General features: G+C 36.1%; 1 protein-coding gene across 2 annotated transcripts in view; it reads right to left on the reverse strand.

Moving 5' to 3' along the window:
* LOC110458503 overlaps positions 1 to 9,904 on the reverse strand; it is a 37,533-nt gene extending 27,629 nt beyond the window's left edge. The window contains exons 1-4 of one of the 2 annotated variants that reach the window (XM_021510232.1): positions 9,750 to 9,904; positions 2,618 to 2,915; positions 1,999 to 2,079; positions 716 to 1,518 (exon numbers count right to left, since the gene is read on the reverse strand). In XM_021510232.1, coding sequence (XP_021365907.1) covers positions 716 to 1,518; positions 1,999 to 2,079; positions 2,618 to 2,868 — 1,135 coding nt within the window. In that variant the 5' untranslated portion in view covers positions 2,869 to 2,915; positions 9,750 to 9,904. Of the gene's footprint in view, positions 1 to 715; positions 1,519 to 1,998; positions 2,080 to 2,617; positions 2,916 to 9,552; positions 9,727 to 9,749 lie in introns of those variants that run through there. The other variant, XM_021510233.1, reaches the window with a different exon arrangement.
* Between the last annotated feature and the right edge of the window lie 5,667 nt (positions 9,905 to 15,571).

Here is a 15,571-nt window from a genome sequence, read left to right on the forward strand (position 1 = left end):
TTTTTTTCAAGGTAGACAACTCTCATCAGGATCAAAATTATTGTAAAATGTAAAATAAATTAATTATAAAGACTTTGTGTGCATTTCGTTCAATTTTTCAGTCTTTTTGTATGAAACTATGTGTCCTGTTTGCTTTTAGCTTGTATTTAGTAACTGTTATCCATACAATTTCAATAAAAAACGCTTTTTGTAACATGTTGTAGATATTTTATAATAAATAAAATATTTGTAGGGTTGATTAGCAATGTTTCTTTTCATTATTTTATTGTTGTTATAGTTTTGAACAATGCAACACGCTCAAAAAATGTAAAAGTGTTGAATTTGACAAAAATTCAATGTTTCGGTATTTTTTACAAAAAAATCCCCAGTTTATCGGAATGCTTAGATTTTCATAAAATCATCTCTACATAGTGACATAACTATTATGTGAAACTTTCATTGAATTCTGCTGGCTAATTACGAAAGGGTGGAGCCTCCTTAACTTTACAGCTTATGAAATCATTTCCCAACTCTGTATCTGTAACAGAGCGCATGATCAATTACATTTTAATCACTGCCTCCGCTAGGGATCGAACCCGGGACCTATGGCTTACTAGTCTTACGCTTTACCGATCGAGCTAAAGAGAAGTTCTATATAGCCGAGCGATATATTGCGGCTGGTATTTACCAGGGTTTCATATCGATACATCAGTCCCAGACATATCATTGAACTTACCAAGTTCTTCCAGTTTGATCTGGAGCTCCGCGACGTCGGAGGACAGCTGTGCGTTCTGTATGAAGTCTACCTGGAGACTGTACTGGGGATCAATCCCAATGTGTTTCTCGATTTGTACTATAACATCTCTGATATACTGAAAATTATTCCGAGTCGCTTCGTCTGAAAAAATAGCTTCTGTACTGTGAGAAAGTTGGTTCCGAAACCTTCGAAGCTTTTCGATACATGCTTGCAGAGACACATCATAGTCAGGAGGGTCGACTTCCCACCGGTCACTGCTTCCTGATAAAGACATAATTTCGTCTTGTAACAGGTTTTTTGCAATCTTATACATTACAGACATGTCCAGCTTGTCATAGGTAACAGTTTTGCAGAACAGTTTAACCTTTTCATCGTGTGAGAGGACTACATTTTGGCTTCCTTTCCGCTTTATGTTAAGTGTTTTTTCCCATTCTTTTAAAATATTCTGCAAATGTTGGTTCTCTTTGCCTCGAGGATTAATGTGTTTTAGGATTTCCCGCATGATATCCTGGCACGTAGTTTTTGAAAGGTGATCCAGTTTTGCATGATTAGCTGACTGTTGTCCTAGGTATATCTGTGGAAGCTTGTCGGCGGAAACTGGTGACACAGGTACCTGAGGCGACTTTGAACTGAAATCATTGCTTTTTGCTTTTGGAAAGGTTAGGAGTATCTCACTATTTTCTTGTTGCCTTTCTTCTTTCTCCTCTTCATCGACTTCGATTACCTCCTCCTCTCCAGCTATAGTGTTGCACATTTCCTCAGCATACTCCTCCTTGATGTCACTATACCAAATATAGTAATAATTTCATTGATTCCCTGACTAAACGTTACACCTGTATATGTCGACATTAATTACAACATTTAAGCGGAAAAAATATAGTTTTGTGAGATATTATTCACTTTTACTTCTTTTTCCCCTGATGCATATGAAAGATTCCGTGATTTTATGGTAATTATTTTCAATCATTTTTTTAAAGACGCGTTTCCACTTATTTTGGGAATAATTTATTTTAGTAAGGTAAAAAACGCTATGATAAAATAAAGCCATGATTAAATATCAAGCAATATCTAAACTTTCCAAACGTAACATAGTTATGATTAAATTCAAAATATAAGGGCTTGGATGCTAAAAATACCACAGATTATATAAAGCAATACTGTCGAACACACCTGACAATTTCTATGAAATACTGCTCGACCCATATGTTTATATAAAAACACTGTGGCCTTTCACTAAACGCGTACGCTGATAACTGACTTACGTTTGTTTTGTAAATGAATGGTCACGAAGCATCGGGTCCGAATCCAAGCCATCAGTATATTTGATATGATCTTCATCACCACTAAAATGAAAAATGATAAGCTATTTACTTAAAGACGTACAGCTGAAACACATACATTTTTAATATGAATACAGGGCCAGCTTACTGTGGCTTCGTGACAGTAAGCAAGACAAAGCATTGCAGAACATTTTCGTGATATTTTCCATTACATGATGTACCTTTTTTAATTCCTCTCAAGATAGATACAGAAAAATGATTCAGCATTTTATCAAAATAAATAAAGTCTGTCAATAATTTCATTAAAATTAATCAAAAATTAGTAGAAGACCACGTTAAAACTTGTTCTTTTGGCAGGAGTCTTCGTAGCAATCTTCCTTGTTTCCTTATTGTCTTCGCTTTAACGATTTCAGTTTAGTTTTACGGTTTTATATAACGACATGCTTAAAGTAAGGTGATACTTGAGGAATATCTGGCCACAGAAATAGTCGGTTATCCCGCGTGTGATCCCAAAACATGCCTAGTAAATAAAGATGTTGTACCGCTATGCCTGCCATGTCATGTCACGTGGGCTGAGACAGGCATAAGTTATTTCACTTACTCAGATTTCGGCATTTCTTCGAAACATTCATGGTATTCAGCGTCATCATCATCATCATCTTCGCTGTCGTTGTGTTCGACGTCAGAGGACCCATTGCGTTTGCCTTCCTCCCTTATAGAGAGGTCAGTTAAAGCCGATACATAAGATTCATCTGCTTCACCTCCGGCTACACACCTGACTTCCCCGACCATGTATGTATCGTGGTCGCCTGCATCATCAGATGCGGAGGAACTGTCCTCGTCATCCGCCATCGTAGCAGGTCAATCAGTAGGGTGATCCTGATGTCGACCACACAATCCTATAAAGCAACAAGATAGTGTTATCCTGGTGAAAATCACGACATTCTTTTAATTTTAGCGTTTTGTTCGATTATTACACTGCATAATTCGAGGTACAGGAACAATAAACTTAGACACGGATATAATAACATCCTGGAACAATGTCACGGTTTAACATTTCGCCCGACTGCATCGATACGTCTGCTTAGTTTTTTTTAATAACTGCACGTATACTTCTCTCTGAGTGTGTATCATAACTGTATTTATATTTATACTTCTGTCTGGGTTTCTATCATAACTGTATTTATACTTCTGCCTGAGTTTCTATCATAACTGCATTTATACTTCTGTATGAGTTTCTATCATAACTGAATTTATCCTTCTGTCTGAGTTTCTACCATAACTGCATTTGTACTTCTGTATGAGTTTCTATCATAACTGAATTTATCCTTCTGTCTGAGTTTCTATCATAACTGCATTTATACTTCTGTCTGGGTTTCTATCATAACTGCACATATACTTCTGTCTGAGTTTGTATCCTAACTGCATTTATACTTCTGTCTGGATTTCTATCATAACTGCATTTATACTTCTGTCTGGGTTTCTATCATAAATGCACATATACTTCTGCCTGAGTTTGTATCCTAACTGCAATAATACTTCTGTCTGGATTTCTATCATAGCTGCATTTATACAGCTGTCTGAGTTTGTATCATAACTGCATTTATACTTCTGTCTGGATTTCTATCATAACTGCACATATACTTCTGTCTGACTTTTTATTAGAGGCGCATCGAATTCGTAGATTTTTTTTTATTTCGGTTCGATATAAGGGACATATAACCTCATCAGAATATCATACAATGTTATCGTCACAGTATCGAGCATGACAACAAACAATGATGTAAGTGTAGTAATGGTGATAAGTGGAGTAATGGTGATAAGTGTAGTAATGGTGATACGTGTAGTAATGGTGATAAGTGTAGTAATGGTAATAAGTGTAGTAATGGTGATAATTGTAGTAATGGTGATAAGTGTAGTAGTGGTGATAAGTGTAGTAATGGTGTAAGTGTAGTAATGGTGATAAGTGTAGTAATGGTGATAAGTGTAGTAATGGTGATAAGTGTAGTAATGGTGATAAGTGTAGTAATGGTGATAAGTGTAGTAATGGTGATAAGTGTAGTAATGGTGATAAGTGTAGTAATGGTGATAAGTGTAGTAATGGTGATAAGTGTAGTAATGGTGATAAGTGTAGTAATGGTGATAAGTGTAGTAATGGTGATAAGTGTAGTAATGGTGATAAGTGTAGTAATGGTGATAAGTGTAGTAATGGTGATAAGTGTAGTAATGGTGATAAGTGTAGTAATGGTGATAAGTGTAGTAATGGTGATAAGTGTAGTAATGGTGATAAGTGTAGTAATGGTGATAAGTGTAGTAATGGTGATAAGTGTAGTAATGGTGATAAGTGTAGTAATGGTGATAAGTGTAGTAATGGTGATAAGTGTAGTAATGGTGATAAGTGTAGTAATGGTGATAAGTGTAGTAATGGTGATAAGTGTAGTAATGGTGATAAGTGTAGTAATGGTGATAAGTGTAGTAATGGTGATAAGTGTAGTAATGGTGATAAGTGTAGTAATGGTGATAAGTGTAGTAATGGTGATAAGTGTAGTAATGGTGATAAGTGTAGTAATGGTGATAAGTGTAGTAATGGTGATAAGTGTAGTAATGGTGATAAGTGTAGTAATGGTGATAAGTGTAGTAATGGTGATAAGTGTAGTAATGGTGATAAGTGTAGTAATGGTGATAAGTGTAGTAATGGTGATAAGTGTAGTAATGGTGATAAGTGTAGTAATGGTGATAAGTGTAGTAATGGTGATAAGTGTAGTAATGGTGATAAGTGTAGTAATGGTGATAAGTGTAGTAATGGTGATAAGTGTAGTAATGGTGATAAGTGTAGTAATGGTGATAAGTGTAGTAATGGTGATAAGTGTAGTAATGGTGATAAGTGTAGTAATGGTGATAAGTGTAGTAATGGTGATAAGTGTAGTAATGGTGATAAGTGTAGTAATGGTGATAAGTGTAGTAATGGTGATAAGTGTAGTAATGGTGATAAGTGTAGTAATGGTGATAAGTGTAGTAATGGTGATAAGTGTAGTAATGGTGATAAGTGTAGTAATGGTGATAAGTGTAGTAATGGTGATAAGTGTAGTAATGGTGATAAGTGTAGTAATGGTGATAAGTGTAGTAATGGTGATAAGTGTAGTAATGGTGATAAGTGTAGTAATGGTGATAAGTGTAGTAATGGTGATAAGTGTAGTAATGGTGATAAGTGTAGTAATGGTGATAAGTGTAGTAATGGTGATAAGTGTAGTAATGGTGATAAGTGTAGTAATGGTGATAAGTGTAGTAATGGTGATAAGTGTAGTAATGGTGATAAGTGTAGTAATGGTGATAAGTGTAGTAATGGTGATAAGTGTAGTAATGGTGATAAGTGGAGTAATGGTGATAAGTGAAGTAATGGTGATATGTGTAGTAATGATGTAAGTGTAGTAATGGTGATAAGTGTAGTAATAGTGATAAGTGTAGTAATGGTGATAAGTGTAGTAACGGTGATAAGTGTAGTAATGGTGATAAGTGTAGTAATTGTGATAAGTGTAGTAATGATGTAAGTGTAGTAATGGTGATAATTGTAGTAATGGTGTAAGTGTAGTAATGGTATGTGTAGTAATGAAGTAAGTGTAGTAATGGTGATAAGTGAAGTAATGGTGATAAGTGTAGTAATGATGTAAGTTTAGTAATGGTGATAAGTGTAGTAATGGTGTAAGTGGAGTAATGGTATGTGTAGTAATGATGTAAGTGTAGTAATGGCGATAAGTGTAGTAATGGTGATAAGTGTAGTACTGGTGTAAGTGTAGTAATAATGTAAGTGTAGTAATGGTGTAAGTGTAGTAATGGGATGTGTAGTAATGATGTAAGTGTAGTAATGGCGATAAGTGTAGTAATGGTGTAAGTGTAGGAATGGTATGTGTAGTAATGATGTAAGTGTAGTAATGGGGATAAGTGTAGTAATGATGTAAGTGTAGTAATGGGGATAAGTGTAGTAATGGTGATAAGTGTAGCAATGTTGATAAGTGTAGTACTGGTGTAAGTGTAGTAATAATGTAAGTGTAGTAATGATGTAATGGTGATATGGTGATAAGTGTAATAATGGTGATAAGTAAAGTAATGATGTAAGTGTAGTAATGGTGATAATTGTAGTAATGGTGTAAGTGTAGTAATGGTATGTGTAGTAATGAAGTAAGTGTAGTAATGGTGATAAGTGAAGTAATGGTGATAAGTGTAGTAATGGTGATACGTGTAGTAATGGTGATAAGTGTAGTAATGGTAATAAGTGTAGTAATGGTGATAATTGTAGTAATGGTGTAAGTGTAGTAATGGTATGTGTAGTAATGAAGTAAGTGTAGTAATGGTGATAAGTGAAGTAATGGTGATAAGTGTAGTAATGGTGATAAGTGGAGTAATGGTGATAAGTGTAGTAATGGTGATAAGTGTAGCAATGGTGATAAGTGTAGTACTGGTGTAAGTGTAGTAATAATGTAAGTGTAGTAATGATGTAATGGTGATAAGTGAACGAGAAACATTAAACCTGATGACAGTAGGCATAGGCATATAGAGAGTCTTCACTTCAGGAGAATGTAGAAACGTTTTATAAACTTTTCATTTTGGATAACCTTTATATAGAAAATGTGTCGAATCAGAACGCTTAATGTCATTTTTAGCAGTAGTAAGCATTGATCGCATACTAGTGATTTCAAGACAAAAATAGTGCAAAGGTGAACTCACTGCATAACAAGGCGAATTATCTTTATACTAAAGTGTTTTATATTTCATTATTCCGCCTGTAAAGGCAAAGAAAGCAGAATGTTTTCATGTCGTTTTTCTCTATGTTGTCGTATAGATATTGTGCACTGCCTTGGTCACCTTGGGTTGAATTTAATCTTATACGATAATTCTAATTTAGTGGCAGTTTTCCGTTGTTAACAAAGACAATCCAAATAAAATGTCTCCATGACAAGATGAGAAGACGCACAAATCTCTAGGTAGTTTTACTGGTTAATGATCGGTGAAATTATTTTGATGTATATTGTATCGTCATCAACATTCTGGTATTTTGATACATACATTCAAGACAATTGGATAATGGCGTATAAACAAATAAAACATATTACACAGTTGTTCAGTATATAAAATAAATGATACAAATATATATGTATTAACTCCCATAGGAGATAGTTCAGTTTGATAAAATTCTCCTTCATTCCCGGGTAACATTAAAATCTATAGTTCGTTAAATTAACATTGAACGGTGGAAGCTATTTAGAACCAATTCTCACAAATATATTATGAAATATATATAATGTTACACGTTATTTTTTTTATAATAACTTTGTTGTTTTCATGTTCACCAATGTATCAATACACTATTGGAAAGTACATTTATTGTTCTATAAAATGACTTATCATATCAAAGAAAAATAAATTATCTATGTGTCTATGATATCTTATTTAGAAAAAAATCATATTAACCACATAAATAAACACGTAAAAAAAGATATTTCAAGTTATAATAAAAATCATTTGTATGTTTTAAGGTAATTATTTTTGTATACCGAGGTTTTCTCCTGTTTGAACACAAACACAGGTTCAGTACGTATTAGTAATACCTCCTATCGGGTAAGGGATGTTTTAACAGTTTTAGTACGTACTAGTAATACCTCCTATTGGGTCAGGGATGTTTTAACAGGTTTAGTTCGTACTAGTAATCCCTCCTATTGGGTAAGGGATGTTTTAACGGGTTTAGTACGTATTAGTAATACCTCCTATCGGGTAAGGGATGTTTTAACAGTTTTAGTACGTACTAGTAATACCTACTATTGGGTAAGGGATGTTTCAACAGGTTTAGTCCGTATTAGTAATACCTCCTATTGGGAAAGGGATGTTTTAACAGGTTTAGTGCGTATTAGTAATACCTCCTATCGGGTAAGGGATGTTTTAACAGTTTTAGTACGTACTAGTAATACCTCCCAGTGGGTAAGGGATGTTTTAACAGTTTTAGTACGTACTAGTAATACCTACTATTGGGTAAGGGATGTTTCAACAGGTTTAGTCCGTATTAGTAATACCTCCTATTGCGTAAGGGATGTTATAACAGGTTTAGTACGTATTAGTAATACATCCTATTGGGTAAGGGATGTTTTAACAGGCTTAGTACGTACTAGTAATACCTACTATTGGGTAAGGGATGTTTCAACAGGTTTAGTCCGTATTAGTAATACCTCCTATCGGGTAAGGGATGTTTTAACAGGATTAGTACGTACTAGTAATACCTACTATTGGGTAAGGGATGTTTCAACAGGTTTAGTCCGTATTAGTAATACCTCCTATCGGGTAAGGGATGTTTTAACAGTTTTAGTACGTACTAGTAATACCTCCTATTGGGTCAGGGATGTTTTAACAGGTTTAGTTCGTACTAGTAATACCTCCCATTTGGTAAGGGATTTTTTAACAGGTTTAGTATGTACTAGTAATACCTCCCATTGGGTGAGGGATGTTTTAACAGGTTTAGTGCGTATTAGTAATACCTCCTATCGGGTAAGGGATGTTTTAACAGGTTCAGTTCGTACTAGTAATACCTCCCATTGGGTAAGGTATTTTTTAACAGGTTTAGTACGTACTGGTAATACCTCCCATTGGGTAAGGGCTGTTTTAACAGGTTTAGTACGTATTAGTAATACATCCTATTGGGTAAGGGATGTTTTAACGGGTTTAGTACGTATTAGTAATACATCCTATTGGGTAAGGGATGTTTTAACAGTTTTAGTACGTACTAGTAATACCTACTATTGGGTAAGGGATGTTTCAACAGGTTTAGTCCGTATTAGTAATACCTCCTATCGGGTAAGGGATGTTTTAACAGGATTAGTACGTACTAGTAATACCTCCCATTGGGTAAGGGATGTTTTAACAGGTTCGTTTTATTCCAGACACACATCTAAATTATATCAAAGGAAACTTTGCCTTTACTTGATTTAACAAAGACCTTAAGATCGTCCAAAACAATGTTACGAAAACTTCATTATACTAATTCAAGCATAAAAATAGTTATTTTACAAAAAAAACCAAAAAAAAACAAAACATTTCGCATATGCATATGAAGTAACACCATCGTTGGAGTGTGAAATTTTGAACATTAGAAAATATTCAGTTTGCAAACGCTAGAGGGCTGTTAATATTCTAGCTGATTCCTACCGACTTGGCTAGGGCAAAGGTAAAACAAGAACCCCCACCCCTCTCCCCTTTTCGTATGTTGATATATACCCGGGAAGTCCTACATCAGAATACTATTTAGTCTAAGGAGAAGAGATCAGGTGTATGAATAGATAAGGCGAATCATGCTGGTTCATTTCTCCTTATGTCAGTAAATAGACATCCTAATTAACCCAATATTATGACTATTGACACAGTATTTGTATACGTCATGTTGTTTACATTCATGGCGTCCCAGACCCAAACAGAAAGTAGATCCCGATTAAATTGAATCAATGATAAATTTATAGATCTTTTCTGTAATAAATATGTTCTGCAAACATTACTTACCTCACCACAGAAATAGGCATGCTATACTTTGACTATACCAAGAGGGTTTAACCTGAATGTGTTATTCACATTCCTGGTACTTGTGTATTCCAGGAAGTAAATTGTGCGTTAGGCAATGCAGGAACGATCTCTAATTATTTGCTAAATGATCGAGTGTAGTGTACATGGTTTCTATATGAGAACGGTGATGAACTTACCTATAAAGGTGCTGTGCATTTTTACATGCACATGCATATCTCTCTGGTAAACGTTATAAACAAGGCACATGTACCGAACCTTGACCGATGACCTCGTTCTATGCAAATTTGGATGGTGTAAGTATAGCGAATCGTAAACAGACATGTGTTGACGAGTGCACTCATGTGTGTTTACAGCTCGGCGTCACAACAACAGAGCGAGGATGTCAGATTATATTTACAGCTGTTTATATGGCTTACTGTCAATCAGACAGGATAGTGGGATTGAATTTTCAAACCTATTTTATCTTAAAACAAATAATCTGAATGCATGGGTACGTATTTTCAGACAGTTCTACACACCAAAGCACATTTATGACATGATTTTTTATTAACATGACACTCTGCTTAGACTTCACCTTATTTAACAAATCGTTTTAATGTGCAATGTGTTCAAAAACAAAATATCCTGTAATATTTGGATGTTTCGTGCTCTGCAACAGGTTTATGTTTCAAAGGGTGATACAACTATGAACTAATGAACCCAAATAGCTAACCAAAGACATGCTGAGGGGTGTTTAGATAAACAGAATTACCGTAATTATTAATGTTTATAGGTTAATTTAGGTTTTTCAAACAGGCTCATATCAGTGTATATGGTATGTAATGGGCTAATAACTTTTCTTCAAAACGAAAAGATAATGACATTTGCAAAAATTATCCGTCGAAAATAGCTGAAGAGTAACTTTTGAGTGCAGAATTGAGTGGCGCATCATTGCATTGAATATTATAATTCATGGAAAAAGCTTACCTGGACATGCATTCCTGAAGTATCCGTGTATTCACTATTATCGAGAAAATGCTTCAAATTTCAGGAATTATGGCATGTATTTTCATTGGATATTTTTACAATAATTCATGAAGCTAACAAGACTATTGATGCACGTCAAGCCAGATTACCTAAGTGTAGTGCTTTGATTGGTGTACAGGTAAAGTCTTACTTGATTTGCATGTTTTTTCCAACCTCAGTCAGCCTTGTTGCCTTTGTGCTCAGTTGTGATTGATTCAGTGGAAATATATGGCATTGTTCTGGAGATTCGACACATTTTCTTAAATTTTGCTCGATAGGAGTGAATAGTGGATACCTCGGAAATGCATGTCAAGGTAAGTAAAGGTTATTGCATGGTTTTCGTGTTACAAGGGATTTATTACACCCGAGCTTAATAAGTCCCGAGTGACGAGAAATCATGCAATAACTGGCTTACTGAATGCTTCCCGACTCGAAAACAAAACAGAAAAATGGAGTAAAAAATATTCACCTGGACAATATTTTTACCTACCCTACGTATACACTGCAGATAATTTACATGTACCTGTGTGAGTGAGTACTAATCAGAACAAGGTAAGTTTGTCTTTAGTCTCAACAGCCCAGTCTGAGTGTATCCTTCATAATGGATACAAGTGTTTTTGGATTACTATCCAGCTCCAGTGTCAGGGAAGGTTTAGTTTAGTTTATTGGCCTTTAGCCTTTCGGCTAATCAGCATAAACATTACAATACATTTTACAAAATTGAGTGAGTGATACACAGCAATACAGACATATTATGGAGGATGGACAATATGTGTAATTATTCATTTGATCTCAGTTGTGAAGCAGAAATTAAAAATTTGGAAAGACTATTCAATTTCCTCTTACTTCTAACAGAAAGTAAATTAATTAATTTAAACATAGGTAAGGAGCGTCTGTACAACAATTAGAACAAAATAAGGGACACAATAATGAATTTCTGACTACATTTTCAGTTTAATTTTCAATTCAAGATGTGGCAAAGGTACAGGATAGTAAAACCGTTTTCATACATACAATGTAAGTGTTTATCAATCCCTAAGGAATTCCAGTTCTTTCAATGAATGGTATACTTGGATGTGCAATCTTGTATAAAGAAACATCTCCTAAAGATTATAAACATTTCCAGGAAATGCTTATCCCTCACGTGATAAGGAAATCAATTATAGTATTCAATGAAATTTTGCGCCACTCAAATTCTGCATTCAAAAGTAACTTTTAAGACAAAATCAATAACATATTTGACAAAAATCTGCAAAGGTCATTATTGACATTGTTCTTACATGGGTATACCAAGCACCTTCCATATCTTTTTCATTTTGAGGAAAAGTTATGAGCCCATCACATACTGTATACAATGACATGAGCCTGTATGAAGTACCTTAAGTATGTTTGCTGTTTCCCATTATCAGTTAAACAACTTATTGTTTACATGATTACAACGGAGTACTTGTTTTGGTTTGTTTTAAGGTATATACAGAAGGTAATGTACATGAGGTTATGTACAAGAGGGTCCAAATTTACGCGGAACTTTTAAATAAAAACATTAGGTGCCGGTGTGTTTAAACTGCGGCATTCGTTTTCTTTCTCTATTGCTAAACAATTAAAACATTATACTTGGTTGACTGTTCAGTTGTATGACAGATTTTACCTCACAGACATATCGATATTTTTTTTCTATTTCTTTGTCCAATGATCACATACTTTCCTGAGCAAGGCTGTCTGTATTGTTACGGTCGTTTCCATCAATTTTCAGTTCCTGTTGTTGCCTTTGCCTTTATTTCCAGTCAGTCTTGTACATTGACGCCCAGGAATGTTTTCGTTTTGACACGGCCTTAATTTGTTAGAGTATTCCATTTAAGTTATTGCTTCAAGCAATATCAAGAAGAAAATAACAATGTGTGTTATAGGACCAAAACAACATTTGCTAAATCATTCATTGCTTAAATATACAGCACGACTTTCCACGTATAGCACAACTTGTCTCTCCAATTGTAACACCAGATACAGAAGTAGTGCCACACAAACAGCACAACCTGTCTCTCCTATTGTACCATCAGCCACAGAAGAAGTGCCACACAAACAGCACAACCTTTCTCTCCAATTGTAGCAACAGACACAGAAGTAGTGCCACAAAAGCAGCACAACCTCTCTCTCCAATTGTACCACCAGACACAGAAGTAATGGCACACAAACAGCACAACCTTTCTCTCAAATTGTACCATCAGACACAGAAGTAGTGCCACACAAACAGCACAACCTTTCTCTCCAATTGTACCATCAGACACTGAGGTAGTGCCACACAAACAGCACAACCTTTCTCTCCAATTGTACCAACAGACACAGAAGTAGTGCCACAAAAGCAGCACAACCTCTCTCTCCAATTGTACCACCAGACACAGAAGTAATGGCACACAAACAGCACAACCTTTCTCTCCAATTGTACCATCAGACACAGAAGTAGTGCCACACAAACAGCACAACCTTTCTCTCCAATTGTACCATCAGACACAGAAGTAGTGCCACACAAACAGCACAACCTTTCTCTCCAATTGTACCACCAGACACAGAAGTAGTGCCACACAAACAGCACAACCTTTCTCTCCAATTGTACCACCAGACACAGAAGTAGTGCCACACAAACAGCACAACCTTTCTCTCCAATTGTACCACCAGACACAGAAGTAGTGCCACACAAACAGCACAACCTTTCTCTCCAATTGTACCACCAGACACAGAAGTAGTGCCACACAAACAGCACAACCTTTCTCTCCAATTGTACCACCAGACACAGAAGTAGTGCCACACAAACAGCACAACCTTTCTCTCCAATTGTACCACCAGACACAGAAGTAGTGCCACACAAACAGCACAACCTTTCTCTCCAATTGTACCACCAGACACAGAAGTAGTGCCACACAAACAGCACAACCTTTCTCTCCAATTGTACCACCAGACACAGAAGTAGTGCCACACAAACAGCACAACCTTTCTCTCCAATTGTACCACCAGACACAGAAGTAGTGCCACACAAACAGCACAACCTTTCTCTCCAATTGTACCACCAGACACAGAAGTAGTGCCACACAAACAGCACAACCTTTCTCTCCAATTGTACCACCAGACACAGAAGTAGTGCCACACAAACAGCACAACCTTTCTCTCCAATTGTACCACCAGACACAGAAGTAGTGCCACACAAACAGCACAACCTTTCTCTCCAATTGTACCACCAGACACAGAAGTAGTGCCACACAAACAGCACAACCTTTCTCTCCAATTGTACCACCAGACACAGAAGTAGTGCCACACAAACAGCACAACCTGTCTCTCCAATTGTACCACCAGACACAGAAGTAGTGCCACACAAACAGCACAACCTTTCTCTCCAATTGTACCACCAGACACAGAAGTAGTGCCACACAAACAGCACAACCTTTCTCTCCAATTGTACCACCAGACACAGAAGTAGTGCCACACAAACAGCACAACCTTTCTCTCCAATTGTACCACCAGACACAGAAGTAGTGCCACACAAACAGCACAACCTTTCTCTCCAATTGTACCACCAGACACAGAAGTAGTGCCACACAAACAGCACAACCTTTCTCTCCAATTGTACCACCAGACACAGAAGTAGTGCCACACAAACAGCACAACCTTTCTCTCCAATTGTACCACCAGACACAGAAGTAGTGCCACACAAACAGCACAACCTGTCTCTCCAATTGTACCACCAGACACAGAAGTAGTGCCACACAAACAGCACAACCTTTCTCTCCAATTGTACCACCAGACACAGAAGTAGTGCCACACAAACAGCACAACCTTTCTCTCCAATTGTACCACCAGACACAGAAGTAGTGCCACACAAACAGCACAACCTTTCTCTCCAATTGTACCACCAGACACAGAAGTAGTGCCACACAAACAGCACAACCTTTCTCTCCAATTGTACCACCAGACACAGAAGTAGTGCCACACAAACAGCACAACCTTTCTCTCCAATTGTACCACCAGACACAGAAGTAGTGCCACACAAACAGCACAACCTTTCTCTCCAATTGTACCACCAGACACAGAAGTAGTGCCACACAAACAGCACAACCTTTCTCTCCAATTGTACCACCAGACACAGAAGTAGTGCCACACAAACAGCACAACCTTTCTCTCCAATTGTACCACCAGACACAGAAGTAGTGCTACACAAACACATCATCATGAGAATAACCAATACTTTATTGAGATATCGTACAATTTATCATCGTCATCAATGTACCCATTCACATAAATTGCAGGAACATATTGACATGATTTTGTATCTGTTTAACATTCGAAAGAATTGAACATATATTAATAAACAATCAAAATGTTTATGCAGGTAACATGAAGGTCAAGTGATTGGTACGTTTACCTACGGAAATAATATCTAGAAAAGCTATAGTTAAAAATAGCCAATTTAATAATTAATTACGGGATTCCGTATTCTAAAGAAACAGAAGTAATATGTGCATTGTTTTAATAAAACATCTGATATAAATACTTTTATTCCACTTAAAAACAAATCAAATTATTTCTTGTAATTTTGTAAAATTCATTTGGCAATAAACCGATCTTACACACAAATTTCATACATATGGTATAAGACACGGGTCCCCCATTTGTGTATATGTATATATGTCACCAAATTCTACATATATTGTATTAGACACGTGTATCCTAGTTCTCTATATATGGTATTAGACACGGGTCCCCCATTTCTATATATATGGTATTAGACACGTGTCCCCCATTTATATATATATATGGTATTAGACACGTGTCCCTCATTTATGTATGTGTATATGTGTCACCAAATTCTACATATATGTTATAAGACACGTGTCCCCCATTTATATATATACATATGGTATTAGACACGTGTCCCCATTTATATATACATGGTATTAGACACGTGTCCCTCATTTCTGTATATGTATATATGTCATCAAATTCT

This window comes from Mizuhopecten yessoensis, unplaced genomic scaffold (genome assembly GCF_002113885.1).
Source record: "Mizuhopecten yessoensis strain PY_sf001 unplaced genomic scaffold, ASM211388v2 scaffold9621, whole genome shotgun sequence".
Lineage (NCBI taxonomy): Eukaryota > Metazoa > Mollusca > Bivalvia > Pectinida > Pectinidae > Mizuhopecten > Mizuhopecten yessoensis.